The following is a 23,107-nucleotide window of genomic DNA, read 5'->3' as shown; positions in this document are numbered from 1 at the left end:
GCCAGAGACTGTGTTGGAGGCAGGTTCAACCGAGTCATTCAAGAGGTAATTGATTATTATCTGAAAGGGAAGAATGGGCAGGGCTACGGGGAGAAGGTGAGAGAATGGTACTAGGTGAATTGCTCCTCTGACAGCCAGTATAGACATGACAGGTTGAACGACTTCCTTCTGTGCTGTTACCATTCTGTGATTCTCAATTTGTTTCCTATCATTTCAATATGTATGAGAGTTACCTTATTGAAATCACTGTTAAATTTCTGGATTCTATTAATTTACCTTTCCTGTCTGATTTGACCACCATCAGCTGGCCATCACTTAATTCCAGCCTGGTTTAAAAAAACAAAAACAGTTTATACAAGTTCACTAATGTTAGCTAAACTATGTTTCAGAGCATTTGCAGAATTTGCAGTACTTTTCAGTCTTATGTTTTCATACCTTTCTGATGGCAGGCCAACTAATTTTTGCACTTTGAATTCATCTGTAAATTCCTTACTAATTTTGCCATCTTTGCATATGTTAGCTATTAAAAGTTCAAACAATTCTGGCTGATTCCTGCACTCGACCAGCAGGCGACGATGGCCAGTTTGATTAAAACTTAGGTATCCCAAGGCTGTAGCACAAGATTCACGAACCTGAAATAGCCAATTATTTTATTGCATTTTATGGTAATGTTCATAAAATAAGGGGATGTTATGTAGTAATTATCTGCAATAAGATTACTTATCACTAAATGTCCAGGATCTTCTTAGCATCTGGGTCTGAAACTCACATACATGTTTTAGCATACATCAAAACATGAGAGTGCAACTCACAAAACATCAGCCCTATGACTTGAAGGAAGAGTGCCACATCATCCATTGTAGCAAATTAATGCACGCAGACATATTCACGAGTTTTTACTTTTGTTTGAGTTTCTTTTACCTGTTCCCTCTCAGCATATAAATGTGGACAAAGGTGTTCCACGGCTCCCATTGTAATAATGGCATCAGAAATACCTGCTCTGGTCTGAGTAAGAGAGGACAGCAGCTGTCCTATAAGGAAAACAATTATACAAATTAGTCAAAATATTATTACTACACAGTATAATTTCAGTAATTTAACTTAATAGATACTGTGCATGAACTAAAATTTGTGAAGCAAGTCATATTAAATAACAAAAGCTCTTAAAGGATTGTATGTATAAACTTAAGAGATGATCAAGGATGAGCTATACATGAATTGAATCTAAAATCAGTTTAGGATCTGTTTATGGACAAGTGGTACTCAAAACAAAGAAACCATCACCAATGAGCTCAGCTGTAATCTTCATTATGATCAAGGAGCTGCCCAATCACTATTTAGGCTCATACATGAATACCAGACACTTGATTGGTGCCAAGGATCTGTTCCCCAAAAGGGAGTTACTATCTTGAGAACAGTGGAAGAACATGCTGAGGAAAAAAGTATCTTAATTAACTCCTGGGGAATAATAAACATGCTTGTTCATTTAGGTCTGATCTTCTGCTGCTGTCAATGAATGCACTTATCCATCAGTAACCCCTATCAGTTTTGATGGAAGAAAAAGATGAGGGATCGACTTAGTTATGTCTACACTTATAGCTCGATCAATCTTTTTGTTTTTGCCTGCTTTTGAAAAATTCATTAACTAAAAACAAATTCCAATGTTGTTCTCACTTCCAAAATTAACTTTGAGAGGAGGAGGGCCAAAGGAACATAAGAACATAAGATATAGGGGGAGTAGGCCATTTGGCCCCTCAAGCCTGCTCCGCCATTCATTAATATCATGGCTGATCTGCCCCACGCCTCAACTCCTCTTTCATGCCAGCTCCTCATAGCCCTCACCTCCCCGATATTTCAAAAATCTATCTAACTCCTCCTTAAACGCTTTCAGTGATCTAGCCTCCATAACTCTCTGGGGTAAAGAATTCCAGACATCCACTACACACTGAGAGAAGAAATTCCTTCGCATCTCAGTTTTAAATGAGTGTTCCCTTATTCTGTAACAATGTCCCCTAGTTCGAGATTCCCCCACTAGTGGAAACATCTTCTCAACATCTACCCTGTCAGGCCCCATCAGAATCTTGTATGTTTCAATAAGATCACCCCTCATTGTTCTAAACTCTAATGATTAAAGGGCTAACTGTTTAGCCGTTCTTGATAACTCAACCTTTCCATCCCAGGAATCAGCCTAGTAAATCTCTTTTGAATGGCCTCCAATGCTAGTATATCCTTTCTTAAATACAGGGACTAAAACTGTACACAATACTCCAGGTGTGGCCTCACCAACACCCTGTACAGTTGTAACAAGGCTCCCTATTTTTAAACTCCAAATCCCTGGCAATACAGGCCAAAATTCCATTTGCCTTCTTAATTACTTGCTGCACCTGCATGCTAACTTTTTGTGTTTCATGCACAAGAACACCCAGATCCCTCCATTCTGCAATTTTTTGGAGTCTCTCTCCATTTAAATAATAGTCTGCCTTTTGATTCTTCCTAACAAAGTGCATGATCTCACACTTTCCTACAATAAACTCCATGTTTCCAAGTTTTTTCCCACTCACTCAACCTATCTATATCCCCTTGCAGATTTCTTAAGTCCTCATTACAACATGCCCTCCCACCTATTTTTGTATCATCAGCAAATTTGGATACATTACTCTCTGCCCCCTCCTCTAAGTCATTAATATAGATAGTAAATAATGGAGGCCCTAGGACTGATCCTTGTGGCACTCCACTAGTTATGTCCTCCCAACCTGAAAAAGATCCATTAATCCTGACTCTGTCTTTTGTGTGTTAACCAAATCTCAATCTATGCTAATACATTACCCCCAATACTGTGAGCTCCTATCTTGTGCAATAACCTTTTATGTGGCATCTTATCAAATGCCTTCTGGAAATCCAAATACACTACATCCACCAGTTCCCCTTTATCAACTCTGCTTGTTATATCCTCAAAGAACTCTCGCAAATTTGTCAAACATGATTTCCCTTTCACAAAACCATGTTAACTCTGTTTGATTGCATTAAGCTTTTCTAAATGTCTTGCTATTTCTTCCTTAATAATTAACTCTAGCATTTTCGCAACAACACAGATGTTAGGCTTTTATAGTTTCCTGTTTTTTGTCTCCCTCCGTTCTTGAACAGAGGCATCACATTAACGGTTTTCCAATCTGCTGGGACCCTCCCAGAATCCAGTGAGTTCTGGGATATTTCGACCAATGCCTCCACTATCTCTGCAGCCACTTCCTTTAAAACATGGTAAATAACATACTGTTATATACTACGTAAATATTAAGAACCTAGAATAAAGATTCACATGAATAGAATAGCTTATATTAGTCAAAAATGTCTAAAAATAATCTAATAATATAGAAAAAAATTATGGGAAGAAGAAAGGATGACTGGGCAAAGTATTATTTTTTAAAATTTGTGTTTTTGGTATTTATTTTAATTATTTAGGATTGATATTGCAGTCATAAAGGTGCTTCTGCTTTTTTTCGGCATCTGAGTACATTAGCCGAAATCTCAGAAAATAGACTTGGCTGGTAAGAGGGATTGCCATGGATGTGCTGGAAGTCTGGATGCCAAACTTTCATGTTTAGTGCTTTCTTCCTTTTGTCTACATTTCTCCCTTCCTTTCTTATTCTGAAGCCAGTGAGTTATCAATAAATGAATGTCCTTTGTATACAATCTGAGATATTGAGGGGTGAATTTTCCCACCCTGACCTAGGGCTGAGGCATCAGGTGCCATTTAAAAATGGCAGGCAGGACCTGAAAACAGGATCTCTACCCCCATTCCTGGTACTTTTCATCAGCGTGACTAAGTGTGCAGGTTGGGACCCCACATGCAGATGCCCTGCCATTACCAGCACCGTTTCAGAAAAAGGCATTTTAGACCATCTGCAATTTAAAAAAAATTCATTCATGGGATGTGGGCATTGCTGGCTAGTGACCAGCATTTATTGTTCATCCCTAATTGCTCTTGTTCAGGGGGCATTTAAGAGCCAACCACACTGCTGTGGGTCTGGAGTCACATTTAGGCCAGACCAGGTAAGGATGGCAGATTTCCTTCCCTAAAGGACATTTGTGACCCAGATAGGTGTTTACAACATTCGACAATGGTTTCATGGCCATCAATAGACTTTTAATTCCAGATTTTTATAGAATTCAAATTCCACCATTTGCCATGGCAGGATTCAAACCTGGGTCCCCCAAGCATTACCCTGGGTTTCTGGATTACTAGTCCAGTTACTCACAATAAGGAGTTGTGGTGGAAGAATTAATCCAGGCTGGTTTTTTGGTTCAAGCTGGTTTATTTAAGATAGCTCCTCAGTGCTACTGGCTTCCAAGAAGCTTCCACACAAAGCATTCCAGCTGTATCCTTTTATTCTGTTTAGATGGGATAATCAATGTCCATCGCCCATAAAACAGTCTGATAGTTGGTGACTTGTATGAGCTCATTGAATCATAGAGATTTCTCTTCTCTCTAACATTTTTTTAATGTTGGCGAGGTCTATTCTTAGCCTTTTTTCAGTGACACTTTGTGGAATGAACATTGTCCCAAAGAGACTGGTTATCAACATTACATTTAATGGGCAAACTTTTCTCACATTACCCCTTATATAATATTTCTGTCAGTATATCAGATAAGTAAACCCCCATATCTAATGCTTCTACTAAGGCCAGCGTTTCAACAGCTATGGAGTTTTTCACAACCCTTTGTATTTTCTTGGCCTCCCAAGCCAGTGGGCCACATTTATCATTCTTTCCCGCCAAGAATATGATAAACCCTGCTGTGCTAGAATACCCATCTGGAAGATTGACATGTGAAGCATCGCTAAAAATGACCAACCTCATATCTTTTGAATCATCCAAGGCTGGAAACTTGAGCACATATCTCTCAGAATTTAATTTTTTGTGTTTTATTTGCTCTCAGAACTTCCTCAACTGTAGCATGTTTCATCATTGTACTCAGCTCCAACACATCATAACTAACGTCAGGCCTAGTCTGAGTGCACAACCAGTTCAACTGCCCAGTCAAACTTTTCAACACAGAGATAAAAACAAAAAAACTGCGGATGCTGGAAATCCAAAACAAAAACAGAATTACCTGGAAAAACTCAGCAGGTCTGGCAGCATCGGCGGAGAAGAAAAGAGTTGACGTTTCGAGTCCTCATGACCCTTTGACAGAACTTGAGTTCGAGTCCAAGAAAGAGTTGAAATATAAGCTGGTTTAAGGTGTGTTGGGGGGCGGGGGGGAGAGAGAGAGAGAGAGAGAGAGAAGTGCAGGGGGTTGGTGTGGTTGTAGGGACAAACAAGCAGTGATAGAAGCAGATCATCAAAAGATGTCACAAACAACAGAACAAAAGAACACATAGGTGTTAAAGTTGGTGATGTTATCTAAATGAATGCGCTAATTAAGAATGGATGGTAGGTCACTCAAGGTATAGCTCTAGTGGGGGTGGGGAAAGCATAAAAGATTTAAAAATATTTAAAAATAATGGAAATAGGTGGGAAAAGAAAAATCTATATAATTTATTGGGAAAAAAAAACAAAAGGAAGGGGGAAACAGAAAGGGGGTGGGGATGGAGGAGGGAGCTCAAGACCTAAAGTTGTTGAATTCAATATTCAGTCCGGAAGGCTGTAAAGTGCCTAGTCGGAAGATGAGGTGTTGCTCCTCCAGTTTGCGTTGGGCTTCACTGGAACAATGCAGCAAGCCAAGGACAGACATGTGGGCAAGAGAGCAGGGTGGAGTGTTAAAATGGCAAGCGACAGGGAGGTTTGGGTCATTCTTGCGGACAGACCGCAGGTGTTCTGCAAAGCTGTCGCCCAGTTTACGTTTGGTCTCTCCAATGTAGAGGAGACCACATTGGGAGCAACGAATGCAGTAGACTAAGTTGGGGGAAATGCAAGTGAAATGCTGCTTCACTTGAAAGGAGTGTTTGGGCCCTTGGACGGTGAGGAGAGAGGAAGTGAAGGGGCAGGTGTTGCATCTTTTGCGTGAGCATGGGTTGGTTCATAGGAGGGGGTTGAGGAGTAGTGGGTGATGGAGGAGTGGACCAGGGTGTCCCGGAGGGAGCGATCCCTACGGAATGCCGATAGGGGGGGTGAAGGGAAGATGTGTTTTGTGGTGGCATCATGCTGGAGTTGGCGGAAATGGCGGAGGATGATCCTTTGAATGCAGAGGCTGGTGGGGTGATAAGTGAGGACAAGGGAGATCCTATCATGTTTCTGGGAGGGAGGAGAAGGCGTGAGGGCGGATGCGCGGGAGATGGGCCGGACACGGTTGAGGGCCCTGTCAACGACCGTGGGTGGAAAACCTCGGTTAAGGACGAAGGAGGACATGTCAGAGGAACTGTTTTTGAAGGTAGCATCATCGGAACAGATGCGACGGAGGCGAAGGAACTGAGAGAATGGGATGGAGTCCTTACAGGAAGCGGGGTGTGAGGAGCTGTAGTCGAGGTAGCTGTGGGAGTCGGTGGGTTTGTAATGGATATTGGTGGACAGTCTATCACCAGAGATTGAGACAGAGAGATCAAGGAAGGGAAGGGAAGTGTCAGAGATGGACCACGTGAAAATGATGGAGGGGTGGAGATTGGAAGCAAAATTAATAAATTTTTCCAGGTCCTGACGAGAGCTTGAAGCAGCACCGAAGTAAACATCGATGTACCGGAGAAAGAGTTGTGGAAGGGGGCCGGGGTAGGACTGGAACAAGGAATGTTCCACATACCCCATAAAGAGACAGGCATAGCTGGGGCCCATGCGGGTACCCATAGCCACACCTTTTATTTGGAGGAAGTGAGAGGAGTTGAAGGAGAAATTGTTCAGCGTGAGAACAAGTTCAGCCAGACGGAGGAGAGTAGTGGTGGATGGGGATTGTTCGGGCCTCTGTTTGAGGAAGAAGCTAAGGGCCCTCAGACCATCCTGGTGGGGGATGGAGGTTTAGAGGGATTGGACGTCTATGGTGAAGAGGAAGCGGTTGGGGCCAGGGAACTGGAAATTGTTGATGTGATGTAAGGTGTCAGAGGAACCACGGATGTAGGTGGGAAGGGACTGGACAAGGGGAGAGAGAAGGGAGTCAAGATAACGAGAAATGAGTTCTGTGGGGCAGGAGCAAGCTGAGACGATCGGTCTACCGGGGCAGTTCTGTTTGTGGATTTTGGGTAAGAGATAGAAGTGGGCCGTCCGAGGTTGGGCGACTATCAGGTTGGAAGCTGTGGGAGGAAGATCCCCAGAGGAGATGAGGTCAGAGACAGTCCTGGAAACAAAGGCTTGACGTTCAGTGGTGGGGTCTTGGTCCAGGGAGAGGTAGGAGGAAGTGTCTGCGAGTTGACGCAGACCATGACCCCACCACTGAACATCAAGCCATTGTTTCCAGGACTGTCACTGACCTCATCTCCTCTGGGGATCTTCCTCCCACAGCTTCCAACCTGATAGTCGCCCAACCTCGGACGGCCCACTTCTATCTCCTACCCAAAATCCACAAACAGAACTGCCCTGGTAGACCGATCGTCTCAGCTTGCTCCTGCCCCACAGAACTCATTTCTCGTTATCTTGACTCCTTTCTCTCTCCCCTTGTCCAGTCCCTCCCCACCTACATCCATGGTTCCTCTGACGCCTTACATTACATCAACAATTTCCAGTTCCCTGGCCCCAACCGCTTCCGCTTCACCATAGACGTCCAATCCCTCTACACCTCCATCCCCCACCAGGATGGTCTGAGGGCCCTTAGCTTCTTCCTCAAACAGAGGCCCGAACAATCCCCATCCACCACTACTCTCCTCCGTCTGGCTGAACTTGTTCTCACGCTGAACAATTTCTCCTTCAACTCCTCTCACTTCCTCCAAATAAAAGGTGTGGCTATGGGTACCCGCATGGGCCCCAGCTATGCCTGTCTCTTTATGGGGTATGTGGAACATTCCTTGTTCCAGTCCTACTCAGGTCCCCTTCCACAACTCTTTCTCCGGTACATCGTTGTTTACTTCGGTGCTGCTTCATGCTCTTGTCGGGACCTGGAAAAATTTATTAATTTTGCTTCCAATCTCCACCCCTCCATTATTTTCACATAGTCCATCTCTGACACTTCCCTTCCCTTCCTTGATCTCTCTGTCTCGATCTCTGGTGATAGACTGTCCACCAATATCCATTACAAACCCACCGACTCCCACAGCTACCTCGACTACAGCTCCTCACACCCCGCTTCCTGTAAGGACTCCATCCCATTCTCTCAGTTCCTTCGCCTCCGTCGCATCTGTTCCGATGATGCTACCTTCAAAAACAGTTCCTCTGACATGTCCTCCTTCTTCCTTAACCGAGGTTTTCCACCCACGGTCGTTGACAGGGCCCTCAACCGTATCCGGCCCATCTCCCGCGCATCCGCCCTCACGCCTTCTCCTCCCTCCCAGAAACATGATAGGGTCCCCCTTGTCCTCACTTATCACCCCACCAGCCTCCGCATTCAAAGGATCATCCTCCGCCATTTCCGCCAGCTCCAGCATGATGCCACCACCAAACACATCTTCCCTTCAGCCCCCCCATCGGCATTCCATAGGGATCGCTCCCTCCGGGACACCCTGGTCCACTCCTCCATCATCCACTACTCCTCAACCCCCTCCTATGACACCACCCCATGCCCACGTAAAAGATGCAACACCTGCCCCTTCACTTCCTCTCTCCTCACCGTCCAAGGGCCCAAACACTCCTTTCAAGTGAAGCAGCATTTCACTTGCATTTCCCCCAACTTAGTCTACTGCATTCGTTGCTCCCAATGTGGTCTCCTCTACATTGGAGAGACCAAACGTAAACTGGGCGACAGCTTTGCAGAACACCTGCGGTCTGTCCGCAAGAATGACCCAAACCTCCCTGTCGCTTGCCATTTTAACACACCACCCTGCTCTCTTGCCCACATGTCTGTCCTTGGCTTGCTGCATTGTTCCAGTGAAGCCCAACGCAAACTGGAGGAACAACATCTCATCTTCCAACTAAGCACTTTACAGCCTTCCGGACTGAATATTGAATTCAAGAACTTTAGGTCTTGAGCTCCCTCCTCCATCCCCACCCCCTTTCTGTTTCCCCCTTCCTTTTGTTTTTTTTCCCAATAAATTATATAGATTTTTCTTTTCCCACCTATTTCCATTATTTTTAAATATTTTTAAATCTTTTATGCTCTCCCCACCCCCACTAGAGCTATACCTTGAGTGCCCCACATCCATTCTTAATTAGCACATTCGTTTAGATAACATCACCAACTTTAACACCTATGTGTTCTTTCGTTCTGTTGTTTGTGACATCTTTTGATGATCTGCTTCTATCACTGCTTGTTTGTCCCTACAACCACACCAACCCCTCCACTTTTCTCTCTCTCTCTCTCTCTCCCCCCCACCACACACCTTAAACCAGCTTATATTTCAACTCTTTCTTGGACTCGAACTCAAGTTCTGTCGAAGGGTCACGAGGACTCGAAACGTCAATTCTTTTCTTCTCCGCCGATGCTGCCAGACCTGCTGAGTTTTTCCAGGTAATTCTGTTTTTGTTTCAAACTTTTCAACAGTTCCGTTTCTTCCTTGCTAGCAGGATCCCCATTTTGTGAGGATCTAACTTCAGTTATTGGGATATGATTAGCATTTTTTAGATAAGATTATTGATTCAATGTCACTCCTAACTTGTTCTGCTTAACGTCTAAACCTATGTTTTAAAGGCTCCTGAAGCCTGACTTCTGACCTTGAATTCCTTCTTTAACTTCTTGATTACCCATTGTTCAAATTCTATCGAGCCTCCCCACAGGAAATAACCAACATGCATAATAAAGATTCCAGCTAATTTCTCCTTGTGGTACCAGTAGAACATTATGGGGTCTGCCTTTAACTGAATGCAATCTGTTTTCATTAGGACAGACCTCACAGAAAAATAACACACTCTTGATGAGTCATTCAATCCATAAACACACTTGTTCAATTTCCATAGCTTGCCTTTTACATCCCTGGCTTCTTTGGGTGATTTCAAAAAACTTCTTTTAAACTTCTCCCCCTGTAAAAACACAGCTTTTATATCAATCAATTTGCACTCCCAGGAATAGGATGCCAAAATAGCTAAAAAATCTTCAAACTCGCTTTCCCCGCAGTAGGGGAGCCACTCCGACATCCTGATCTCCTAGTCTCTCTTCAAAGCCTCGGGCTACTAATTTCACTTTGGCCTTATATGTGCTGTCTGGGAGTACCTTTTCTGTACAGATCCATCTGTGAGATAAAGCTGTCTGTCGCCTGTCAGGTATTTCAGAATATATCCCAAATTCCTCCCAACTCTCTAATGCTTTTCGTTTGGCTTCCTTTATCAGCTTATTTTCCAATTTATTAGCAGCCACTAGAATCTCTTGGTCATAAGGACATATACTCCTATTGGGATTCCTAACTTGCTCTCTAGTCCTTGTTCTTATTAAGCTATGGCCTTTACTCATATTCCTTTCCCTTTCTGGACTACTACTATATGACCTTTCTCCCATGCGAGCAGAACCCCGTTCACAAGTCTGTGATTTTTTTCTAAGGTCATGACCACTTTCTGGTCCACTGTCAGAACTCATACTGTGCTTTCTGTGTTTCCACATCTTTACCTCGATTTGCCAATCGATAGGTCTTGTCTCCTGTCCTTCATCCTGCACATTTAGCCAATATTTGTATTTACCAGTGGCCTTTCCTGCTCTCCCTATGCTGGTGGCATCCCTCCACACACTGGTCCCTTCTGGCATGTATGTTTCCTTTATTCCTACTTTGGGTAGTTGCCCTTTTGGACGAATAGCGTCATCCTGTACCTCAATGTTACTTTGCTCATAGTCAGTCAACCCTGTATCTGCCATCATCTGCTCCTCATAACTATCCAGAGTGTGTGTGTGTGTGTGTGTGTGTGTGTGTGTGTGTGTGAAGTGTGTGTGGTGCCTCCTCGCATTCCATGTCCAGTTCAGAACCTGTAAAGATATAGGTAGCACTAATTAACCACAAAGAATATACCCTAACAGTTTGATCAGTTTGATTGCCGTGTTGCACAATTACTACTTTCCCATCATTCCCTATTACTTTGCCTGGTCCTTTCCACTCTTTCCAGCCTTCCCTTTTATAATATTCCATGTCTCCTTGTCTAAACTGTATTCCCGGTGGTCTTGTGTGATGCTGTAGGGCTCGTTGACTTTTCTCTGAAACCTCAGCTTCAATGAAAGTTTTTCTGCCTGCATGCAAAGCGTTCAGATGAGCAGAAAAGGTGGAGCTAATGCTAGACCCTTCTAGAGCAGGGGGAGCATCTGACAACACCGAAGGTAACTTAGGATTTCTTCTGTACACCAACTGGTATGGACTGTACCCCCCAACCATTTACAGAGAGTTCTTCGCGTGCACCGCCCATTCTAGCGCTGTTTGCAATTTAAAATCTGGTCGATCAGCTAATATTTTATGTAACATGTTGTCTATTACCACATGGTTTCTTTCCATTACTAAATGGGCTCTCAGCTACAGTGTGCATAACTATGATGTTTAAATTTTTGCACATACCTCGAAGTTTCTCATTGGCGAATTCCCCACCATTATCTGTGAGAAACTTCGTTGGTGTTCCTAATCCTGTTCCTACCCATTTCCCCAAGACCTTATTGACAATGGTCTTTTTGTCTTTACTATGTATTAGTAGATAGGCTAAATCTGGTTGCCATATCTATGAAGTGTAGTGAGAAAATACCCCTATCCTTGTCCCAAATTTTAAAGTCCATTGCCACTGCATCATTAAACTTCCTGGCCCGTGGCAAGCTCACAACAGGATGTGGTGGTGTCTTGCGATACTTAAGACAAATTTCACACTGAGCAGTGATTTATGCAATTAGGTCATCATATCCCTTATTGACCACTCCTGCACCTCGAAGTGGAGTCTTCAGTTTCTGTGGCGCAAGATGTGAAAACTGTCTATGTAATTTCCAAATGATCTTCTTTTTGTCCACCTTATTCTCTGCAGTTAACAAAACTTCATGAACTTTTTGATGAGAAATCTCTGGTTTCCTTAGTGGCAAGCAGTAATGGCCTGACTGAGTGAAATGTAGATCCATATTTTTCCCCAAACACAACTGCTCTATTATTCTTCATATCTAGCGTCATTGGAGCCTTCTTCATCGCAGATTGACTTAACAATAGCGGTATCCCACTAGAAACCAAATCAGTACTGATAAACAGATTCATTCCTGCTATCTTATAAGAGAGGACCACCCATCTGGAGGATGTTAATGTATTGTTATCACCGAACCTGAAGCAGGTAGAGCTTTCATATTCCTTGAACTTCTGCTGGTCTGCCTCATCGAGAGACTCCAGATAGCGGTTAAGCCAGTCCAAACCACACACCATAGAAGTGCAACTACTGTCCACGACTGCACAGTTGAAGGAATCTACCATCATGATATGCATCACCAGTTTCAAATTCTCATTGATCAATACAATTCCCTCATGGCAGTCACCATAATCATTTTCAGTTTCAGATGAATTCATCTAGTGAGTCACTTCAAAAATGTGATTCCTTCGCTGTGGACAGTTCATCACATAATGATACTGGGAATCACACCAAAAACATCAAAAAATCATTCCCCATGCATTTTTTGGGTTTAAATGTCTACAGTCACCGTCCCAGACATGCTTTTTGTCCCAACTCTCAAATTGGCTAGGGTTACGACCATTTTCAGACCCCTTGTCATTAATTCCATCTTTGTCTTGGAATCTTCATGTAATACTTGGTCGACCTCAAAATTCAGCCATCATTGAATCCTCTATCCTTTGTTTCACACCATAGTCATTCGCATTTGCTAAGAAAGTGGCAGGGAATAACTGTTTCCCCAGAAAATTTTTTAAAGCTGCAGCCATTTGATCTAGGAGAGATTCTTTCCCCTGAAACTGAACCCCTGTTAGTACTAAAAGACTATCAATGTGGGAAATGCTTGCACATTCCAGTAATTTAAATGCCAATACCGATTCCGGAATTTCAAGTTCAAATCTCTGTCGTCTCCTGTACCATTTATCATAATCCATGATAAATTCTTCCATGGACTGATCATGTGATTTCCTAAACCTATCAAAGATTGTCCAAGCTTCATACACTTCCAATTGCTCATCCTTTTTGTAAAACTTATCCAAAAATTGTAACAGAAGGTTCAATCCCTCTTCATGATCCAAATAATCCACTTTCCACTCTGAAAATACCCTATTCTTTATCTTACTTTTGGCTGGTAATGATAATAGGCCAAAGCCATACCTTGCTTCTTCCAGGGTATGGAAGTAACCTAGGCCAACATTTCAACTTCAGCCTTCCATTGCTGATAAGGTTAAGTCAGAAAAAAATGGTGGATGGTCAAAACTTGTGATTTTGCACCATTCTGTATTCTGCCATTCTGTAACTAAAATTGTAACCAACAGTACACTTCTTTTCCCTCAGAGGATCAAGACAAAAAGCTTCATTTACAATCAAACAGCAAAGCTTAAGGTTCATCCTCTGCTAACATGTTACTCATAATAAGAGGTTGTGGTGGAAGAATTAATCCAGGCTGGTCTTTTTTGGTTCAAGCTGGTTTATTTTCAGGACAACTCCTCAATACTACTAACTTCCAAGTAGCTTCTAAACAAAGTGTTCCAGCTGTAACTTTATATTCTGTTTAGATGGGACAATCAATGCCCATCACCTGTTTAACTAGCAATTGTCTTTAACAAGGTGATTGCCAAGCAGTGTGATTATTTATACATTGACAAATACCACTAAGGCTTGGCCTAAATGGCCAAGTGGTTATGGTACTGGGTTTGTAACCCTAAGATCAAGAGTTCAAATCTCACAATGGCAAAACTATCAAGAGTTCAAATCTCACAATGGCAAACTATGAAACAATGTAACTTCATCTGAAACAGATGGAAACAGGTTTATTCAAAAGAGTATCAAGAGTTCAAATCTCACAATGGCAAACTATGAAACAACGTAACTTCATCTGAATAGGAACAGATGGAAACGTGTTTGGCTTGGCCTAAATAGCCAAGTGGTTATGGTACTGGGTTTGTAACCCTAAGATTAAGAGATCAAGAGTTCAAATCTCACAATGACAAACTATGAAACAATGTAACTTCATCTGAAACAGATGGAAACAGGTTTACTCAAAAGAGTATCAAGAGTTCAAATCTCACAATGGCAAACCATGAAACAATGTAACTTCATCTGAAACAGATAGAAACATGTTTGTATTTGAAAGAGTTACTGGGCTTGTAACCCCAAAATCAAGAGTTCATTTTGGCTTGGCCTAAATAGCCAAGTAGTTATGGTACTGGGTTTGTAACCCTAAGATCAAGAGTTCAAATCTCACAATGGCAAAACTATCAAGAGTTCAAATCTCACAATGGCAAACTATGAAACAATGTAACTTCATCTGAAACAGATGGAAACAGGTTTACTCAAAAGAGTATCAAGAGTTCAAATCTCACAATGGCAAACCATGAAACAATGTAACTTCATCTGAAACAGATAGAAACATGTTTGTATTTGAAAGAGTTACTGGGCTTGTAACCCCAAAATCAAGAGTTCATTTTGGCTTGGCCTAAATAGCCAAGTAGTTATGGTACTGGGTTTGTAACCCTAAGATCAAGAGTTCAAATCTCACAATGGCAAAACTATCAAGAGTTCAAATCTCACAATGGCAAACTATGAAACAATGTAACTTCATCTGAAACAGATGGAAACAGGTTTACTCAAAAGAGTATCAAGAGTTCAAATCTCACAATGGCAAACTATGAAACAACGTAACTTCATCTGAATAGGAACAGATGGAAACGTGTTTGTACTCGAAAGAGTTACAAGGTTTTAAAATACTTGGCCTAAATAGCCAAGTGGTTATGGTACTGGGTTTATAACCCCAAGATCAAGAGTTCAAATCTCACAATGGCAAACTATGAAACAATGTAACTTCATCTGAAAACAGATGGAAATGTGTTCTTTGGGCTTGGCCTAAATAGCCAAGTGGTTATGGTACTGGGTTTGTAACCCCAAGATCAAGAGTTCAAATCTCACAATGGCAAACTATGAAACAATGTAACTTCATCTGAAAACAGATGGAAATGTGTTCTTTGGGCTTGGCCTAAATAGCCAAGTGGTTATGGTACTGGGTTTGTAACCCCAAGATCAAGAGTTCAAATCTCACAATGGCAAAACTTGGCTTGGCCTAAATAGCCAAGTGGTTATGGTACTGGGTTTGTAACCCCAAGATCAAGAGTTCAAATCTCACAATGGCAAACTATGAAACAATGTAACTTCATCTGAAACAGATGGAAACAGGTTTACTCAAAAGAGTATCAAGAGTTCAAATCTCACAATGGCAAACTATGAAAAACAATGAACATAAGTTTACTCAGCATCCAGTCATCAAGAGTTCAAATCTCACAATGGCAAACTATGAAACAATGTAACTTCATCTGAATATACAGATGGAAATGTGTTTGTACTCAAAAGAGTTACTTCAACAGTAAAGGTTCCTTTAAACTTTGTCCTTGGTTTTACAGCTGACCTGAATTAGGGGCTGTGCCTGATTTATCCCAATTTTGTTGATTTAGTTTAATTGTTTTCATTTTAAAAGATTATCAAGAGTTCAAATCTCACAATGGCAAACTATGAAACAATGTAACTTCAATTGAATAGGAACAGATGGAAACGTGTTTGTACTCAAAAGAGTTACACCGTCGCCTCACCCAGTACACAAGGGGGTCAGGAAGGAGGAGGACCTCCTTGTGAACCTGCTCCTGGGCCTGGCCAAGTTGGCCATTAACAGGTCCAGGCAGCAGGCGATTGACAGGGGAGTCCCACCCTGATTGTTTGTCCCTCTTCCACGGCTACGTTCACAGCCAGGTATCCTTGGAGAGGGAGCACGCGGTGTCTGCCGGCACTCTCAAGGCCTTCTGTGCTCAGTGGGCACCGTGGGGACTGGGGTGTTTTATTGACCCCCTTAATCACATTTCGGTTTAAAGTTTGTAAGTTTCCTTTAAACTTTGTCCTTAGTTTTACAGCTGACCTGAATTAGGGGCTGTGCTTGATTTATCCTAATTTTGTTAATTTAGTTTAATCGTTTTAACTCAAAACAGTTGCGCCATCGCCTCCATTTTGATGGAGTCAGGCCAGTTTTGTAACCGACATGATTCACACCAGCACAGAAGTGTCATGAACCAGATTTGGAGGCAGGAACCATATGAAAAGTAAATGGAAAAAAGGTTGCCAACTTCACATGTCAAAATGAAATGCAGTATCATAAGTTATCTAAGTTTTTAATACAGTGAGTGATGGATACAGCTTTGTTTTGAAAAGGTAAATAAATAATTAAATAATATGGCTGCCAGGTTGTCACTTCTGACATCTTACAAGCTGTCAAGGAAAAATGGAAAGGTCTTCAGATGCATTATTCTGCATTGTACAATAGTGAAATTCAGATATGATGGTGTGAAATGTGCCTATGACTTTGATTGTTTTTAAGTTCAACTCAGCCATCAGTTAGGCTGTTTCAAAGCTCTAAGACTTCAATGGATTCAGCTCAGGAAAGTTTGTTGACAATGTTGCTCGATGGAATCTTATTTTGACTACTTGGCTGATTTCCAAGCCCACTAATGGATTCTGTTCAGTAGGGGTTGTTGAGACAGCTCTTAACGGAAAGTGTGCTTGTTTGTTTTGACAGATTTGTGAGCCGTTAAGTAAATGACAGTTTTTAAGCAGATATTTAAGTAATGTTTGTTTATTTTGACAAACTTATGAGTTCTTCAGAGGATAATGGTTTTAATTGGATTTCAAGCAATCTTTGTTTATCCTGACAGGTTTATGAACTTCTCAAAGACTTCCCAATACAATTATAGGACTCATGATTTCTGCTTAAAGTGAATACTGGGTTGGAGGCATCATGGAGTGAGGGGATAAGAGGGTTGAGGAGGAAAATGGAGGTTTCGGGGGGTTGAAAGAAGTTGAGGAGGGTAGGGGAAGGGTAAGGGGCTGAGGGTCTCACGTTTATCTCCAGAACTGGTGTCTCAGTGAACTAAGGAAGGCCTTTTAACCTGGCCACCTCTCCATTGACCCACCTTTGGCAGCAAGTCCTTCCCTACCTCCCCACCATGAAGATAGCATCGGTAGCCACTTTTTGGTTAGGAGATGGGATTGCGATGTTGGGAAATTTCCCAACTCTCAATTCCTTCTTCCATGCCAGCCCTCAATGTCTGATCAGTTTGTCCTTGGAAAGATTTAAGGAATCTAGATCAAAATTGGACTGTGCCATTATTCTGGCATGGAGGTCAGAATTCACAATCTGCCCATGCCAGTTCTGGTGAAAAATGTTGTGATGTCTCATTTAAATGATTGGAGTGTGCAGCCCGATATGTCTTGCACTGCTGGCTGATTTTAAGCAGAATACAGAGCCTAAGAGCATGTGAGGCTAGCACATATTTCAGCTAGCCTCCAGCTCTTAAAGGCACTCTAGCCCTCTTACAGGAAAGCTGCACTGGTTAACTGATGATTGCAAACAACTGATATTGAAAAAGTCAAAGTGAAAGAAAATTAAAATTCAGGTTAGGGACAAGGCTCCAAGATTCTCAGGTGCTCGAGCCATTAGTGTTGGAGTTGGATTCAAAGAGAGAGGCAATAATCTGCTGGAGGCCAGGAGGTTTTCATGCTTGACTCTTAGAAAGGAATGGGAGTAGATGGCAAGGGAGGTAAATGCCTGGAGTCTTGCCTCGAAGACCTGGCAGCAGTGCTGGGAGAGGTTTAATGGCCTTACCTGTATGGCCATGGTCAGTTAATGTACTTTCACATCACCCATCATATCCACCAAACCATCAGCCTTTCATACTATTCAATGCATCACACCCTCATCACTCACTCAGTAGCACACAGGACTCATGCCTAATATTTACAAACCCATCTCACCCATATATATCTTCCACTGATGTCAGGCTCACACTCACCTCTTGCTCCCTCCATTAAACTCATCATTCAGCCATGGCATGAATTTACCCCAAGTAAGGTGTCACACAATCACTAACATTCTGCTCTCAGTCTTGCAGGACAATGTTGCCTATTACAGGAGACAGAACCAAAGAGGCACGGCTGGGGTGCTGCCATGACTTCATTCACTCAGCGCAGTAGAGGAGATGGTACTCTGAATTATGGGGCCTGCTGCAACAGAACCTATGAGATCAACCGGTGCTGAGACTATTGATGATGAAGATAAGCTTCGACCTCATACCCTTGTCAACTCCCTCTTCACCCTCTTTCTGAGCTCTTGCATGGTGGAAGCTGCAGATGGTGTGACCATTTCCTTCCTGTTTGCTCCCTATCCCTATCTCTCAGCCCATATCTTCCCTTAAGCTATTATGCTTTCAGATACCCAAGAATTTGTGCCTGGCCAGCTGCAACACACACAGGAGGAAAAGAGGAACAAACCCCAAACAATGATGAGGAAGTACTGTCAGGTTGCAGATCAGCCATGAGTTCATTGACTGGCAGAACAGGTTCAATGGGCTAAATGTTCCCATATTTCTATGAAACTCACAGCTACTAGTTCAGTTACTGGTACTACACATTTCTTAGAGGCTAATACCTAGTTAGGATTGAGTGCACTGCAGCCAGGTTAGGGAGAAAGGACAGTTTCTAGGGCAGCTCACCAGAGATTGAGATCGCTGGTGGCTTCTGCTACAGTGGATTCAGATGAGGACTTCAATGGAGAAATAACCAAAAGAAGGCTGAGATGCTTGGTACATTGGTAGGCCTTCCACAGAGCCTTCTGTCACTGTTAAGGAACATGACAGAGTCTGGCTTCAAGATGGCACAGGGCATCATGCTGAGTTTGGAGCCTCCTGTCCAGTGTGAAAATGGTGGCCAGCTCCATGACTGCATTAACAGATCCAACAGTAACGAAACATCTGATGACTGCTGTCTGAGCTTTCATTGACATTCAGGAGAAAGCCACCCAACATCTAGGTGCTGCAGTAGACTCAGAGAGAGAATATGAGATCCATGTTTATTGCCATATAGGCACAGTGATGCTATTATGGCTGCAGATCTTGGTGCTCAAAAAGGGCATGCAGGCTCTCAGGATGGTCCAGCATTCTATCCTCCTGAACACTAGGGTTGTTGAGCTGCCGCCTTATTGGAGTGGCCTTGGCACATTGGTGCACAAACCTTCTGTTCTCTGTCAGAATGATGGCATTCATGCTGCCAGTGCCTTTTCTGTTGACTCTCGTCCAGGCAGCCCAGACTGCTGTCACCAATGCCATGGTGGTGCACTCTGAAGCCAGACCTCAAGGCCCAGAACTATTCAAGGACATCCTCCAAACCTATCTGCAGTCTCCCTCACTGAAAGTCAGCAGCCCTCCACAAGCCAAGCTGCAGCCACTGGGGTAGCATTGCGCATGAGCAGTAGGCCAAACAATGACACCCACAAGACGGGCATTAAGGGAATGCACAAGGGTGAGTATTTAATTTCTGTTTGTATAATTGGATGTGTTGTTGGATAACGATGTTATGGAAAGATTTTGTTGGTGGCTTTTATTGTTGGATGGTGACCAAGGGGATGCTATGATGGACCATCTCAGATGGATGTAATGGTGGGTCCATGGTAGTCATTGAAATTGGAACCAGATAATCATTCGGCCTGACAAAAAGGAGTTTAGGATGCCTCCTTTCTGACTCTTTCTGATCTTCCTCTTCCTCCTCCTGAATAAGCTTCCGGATCCCTGGACGATAATGTCTGTACCCACATAATGTGGAATATGCAGCAGACCACCATGAACTTCAACTGCAGTGCTCCCCTAGTGGTTGGTAGCAGAATTGTTATTTCAGTAGACCAATTATCTGTTCCAAGTAGCTCCCTGACTCACATGATAGCCCTACTCCGCTTGCATGCTGGGATGGTGAAGAAGGATCATCGCTGGGTAGACCTTGTACCCAAACAGCCAACTTCTGGTTACTTTATCAGCCATGGTGGGTAGGACCAACTGGTGCAGGATGAACGCACTGTGGCTGATGCCAGGATAGCAGGCATTCACGTAAATGATCTTGGCAGGTCACATACCAAATGCATATTTATAGAATGTAGGTTGTTGCAGTTCCTATACCATCTCCATAGACATGGGGAGTGGGGTGGTGGAGGGGGCTCCTCAAAGAAGAGAAAGATGAACTGCCTTCATCTGGAGTAGTTGGCCTCTCTGGCCTTCAGGGACTGCAATGGACAACATACTGGGAAATGTTGCTGTAATAAACTTGGGGTACCAGCCATGTTTCTTTATAGAAACAATAATCTTTATTTACAGAGCTCCTGATGAAGTTACATGCTTGTACCTAGACCAAGGGTAGAAATCTCCGCCCCTAAGATTACCCACGCTTAGGGTAATTCGACTGTACAGTCACATGATCCTCATAACAGTATGAAAGGTTTTACTTACAATCACTACATTCCTCCCCCTTTAATTTTGTTTTACCTCTCTTAGTTACAAAAATATCTTAACCCATATCATATACAAATATATACAGTTCATGCAATTATAGATTTAGTCTTTGAGATGGTTTTCTGCTTTGGGTAGAGTGATGTAACTCTACAACTTGAGATTCTTCCATTGGATCAACTTGACCAGCACCTGCAGCTTCAGGGACATCCTTAGACAATGGCAGTTCAGAATTATTTACTTTTACTCAATCAGAGACATCAGGTATGTCTATTCCTTGGCAATCTGGCAGCTCAGGGATCAAAGGTTCGATTTCAATTTCAAGTGGGGTAATTGGTTGTTGGAGTGTCTTTCTAGTTCTGAGGTGATCAACAAGTTTCCTAACAATCCTGTTTTCTACTTCCACTTGGTATGACAAAGGTCCTGTTTCAGAGATGATTATCCCAGAAACACATCTCGGTCCAGGTGCAAATTTTCGCACAAAAACTGTTATCTCCCACAGTAAATTCTCGATCTTTACTGTGAACATCATGATTCACTTTCTGATTCCTCTGGTTTTACTCCACCTTCTCCTCTAAGTTAGGGAATACTAGACTCGATCTTGTACAAAGGCAGCATTTCATTAGCAATCAATACAGTGTTGAACTAGTAGTTGCATCAGGAGTCGTGTGATAGTTGAAAAGAAATCTTGAAATTCTAATGTTCCTTCGGATAGTTTCTTCATGTCTGTTTTAAAAGTTTGTACTGCTTTTTCTGCTAACCCATTGGAAGAGGGGTGATATGGTACTGCTCTGACATGTTTAATTCCATTTAGGTTAATGAATCTCTGGAATTCTGCACTAGTGAAAGCAGTACCGTTATCTGACAGTCCCAAGTGCGCCAAATTCAAGATTCTTCAATGAGCTAGTGGGCCTCATAAAGGCACATTTTCAGCCTAAACCATTGGTGATCATGCAAAGATTCAAATTCAACTCTAGAGTAAGGGCCCCCGGTGAGTCAATCACAATGTATATCGCAAAGGTAAATTAGTTAATGGAGCACTGTGACTTCGGAGCTACTCTAAATGACATATTGCAAGATCATTTGGTTTGCAGCGTATATGACAGTGCCATTCAGTGCCGTTTACTTGCAGAAGTTAAATTAGACTTGAGTGCAGAAAGGTTTCTCACAACTTGAAAATGGAGGCTTATCCGTCATAGTTGAAGTAAAGAAATGTAATCAATATTTGCATGGTCGACACTTCACCATTGTGTTAGATCATAAGCCACTGTTGTGTTTGCTTAGTGAAGATAAGCAATCCCACCTATAGCCCCTGCTAGGATTCAAAGATGGGCTTTGATTTAGCCAGCGTACGAGTACACTTTTATGCACCATCTGCTAGGCCATGTACACTAAAACATTGGTGCAGCTTTTCAATAGTTGCACACGATGTAGGTAATCTCACTTCATACACATCCATCCACTTTGACTGTACTTCGATGATCACCAAAAACATGGTGCCTAAAAATGGACCTACATAGTCTACATGTAATCTAACCCAGGGTTGACCGGGCCACTCTCACGGATGCAGTGGAGCTGAAACAGGCAATTTCCTGCTGTTGCTGACACTGGAGACAGTGTTTAATCATTTTCTCTATATCTCTGTTTATACCTGGCTGTGAGATATAACTTTGTGTGAACATCGTCATTTTCAAAGTGCCTGGATGCGCACCATGAAGCTCTGTCAATCGTGGTTCTCTCCCTTGTGAAGGGATGATGACTCTTGCTCCCCACAGCAAGATATTAACTTGACAACACAATTCAGATTTATGAGCACAGAATGGTTTTAATTCTTCTGAGGCTTGTGCATTTGATCATCCTTGCATTACCTTTCTCGGGCTGTTGATAACATTGGATCCTGGTTTGTCCAATTCTTTATCTGATTTGCACAGACCAGTGAGGAATCCAGGACATTCAACACAAGTACAACTTCTTGAGGTTCTGAAGCATGTGTAATGCTATCTGGCAAAGGAAGATGACTGAGGGCATCTGCATTTGCTCTGTGCACACCTAGACAGTGCATTAAAGTGTACTCATGCGCCGACAAAATCAAATCCCATCTTTGAATTATAGCAGAGGCTATCGGTAGGATTGCTTTACCTTCACTAGACAAACACAACAGTGGTTTGTGATCTGACACTATGTTGAAGTGTCGACCATGCAAATATTGATGAAACTTCTTTACTCCAAATATGACGGATAAGCCTTCTTGTTCAAGTTGTGAGTAACCTTTCTGCGCTTCAGGTCTAATTTAACTTATGCAAGTATACGGCGCTGAATAGAGCCGTCATGTACACTGCAAACCAAATGATCTTGCAATATGTCATTTAGAATATCTCTGAAGTCACAGTGCTCCGTTAACTAATTTACCTTTGTGATATACGTTGCAATCGACTCACTGTAAAGTTGATCTTGAATCTTTGCATGATCACCAATGGTTTAGGCTTAAAATGTGCCTTCATGAGGTCTACTAGCTCATTGAAGAATCTGGAATTTGACACATTTGGGACCGTCAGACTACTGATTAGGTAATTGGCGTCTATTACTCATCTTGTTCCTGCAGACACCTAGAAGAATTGTCTTCTGTTTCTCCTCCGCTGTTATTTAGTTTG

General features: G+C 42.6%; 1 protein-coding gene across 1 annotated transcript in view; it reads right to left on the bottom strand.

The window, feature by feature from the left end:
* Positions 1–229: 229 nt before the first annotated feature.
* Positions 230–23,107, bottom strand: part of ankar (ankyrin and armadillo repeat containing) — a 313,107-nt gene continuing 290,229 nt past the window's right edge. Inside the window, exons 22-24 of the mRNA XM_041200254.1 lie at positions 922–1,031; positions 436–632; positions 230–326 (exon numbers count right to left, since the gene is read on the bottom strand). Coding sequence (XP_041056188.1) covers positions 230–326; positions 436–632; positions 922–1,031 — 404 coding nt within the window. The remainder of the gene's footprint in view (positions 327–435; positions 633–921; positions 1,032–23,107) is intronic.

The sequence above is a fragment of the Carcharodon carcharias genome, chromosome 12 (assembly GCF_017639515.1).
Source record: "Carcharodon carcharias isolate sCarCar2 chromosome 12, sCarCar2.pri, whole genome shotgun sequence".
NCBI classification, from domain to species: domain Eukaryota; kingdom Metazoa; phylum Chordata; class Chondrichthyes; order Lamniformes; family Lamnidae; genus Carcharodon; species Carcharodon carcharias.
Note: the sequence above shows the minus strand (reverse complement) of the source record. Positions and strands in the feature narration are given on the sequence as shown.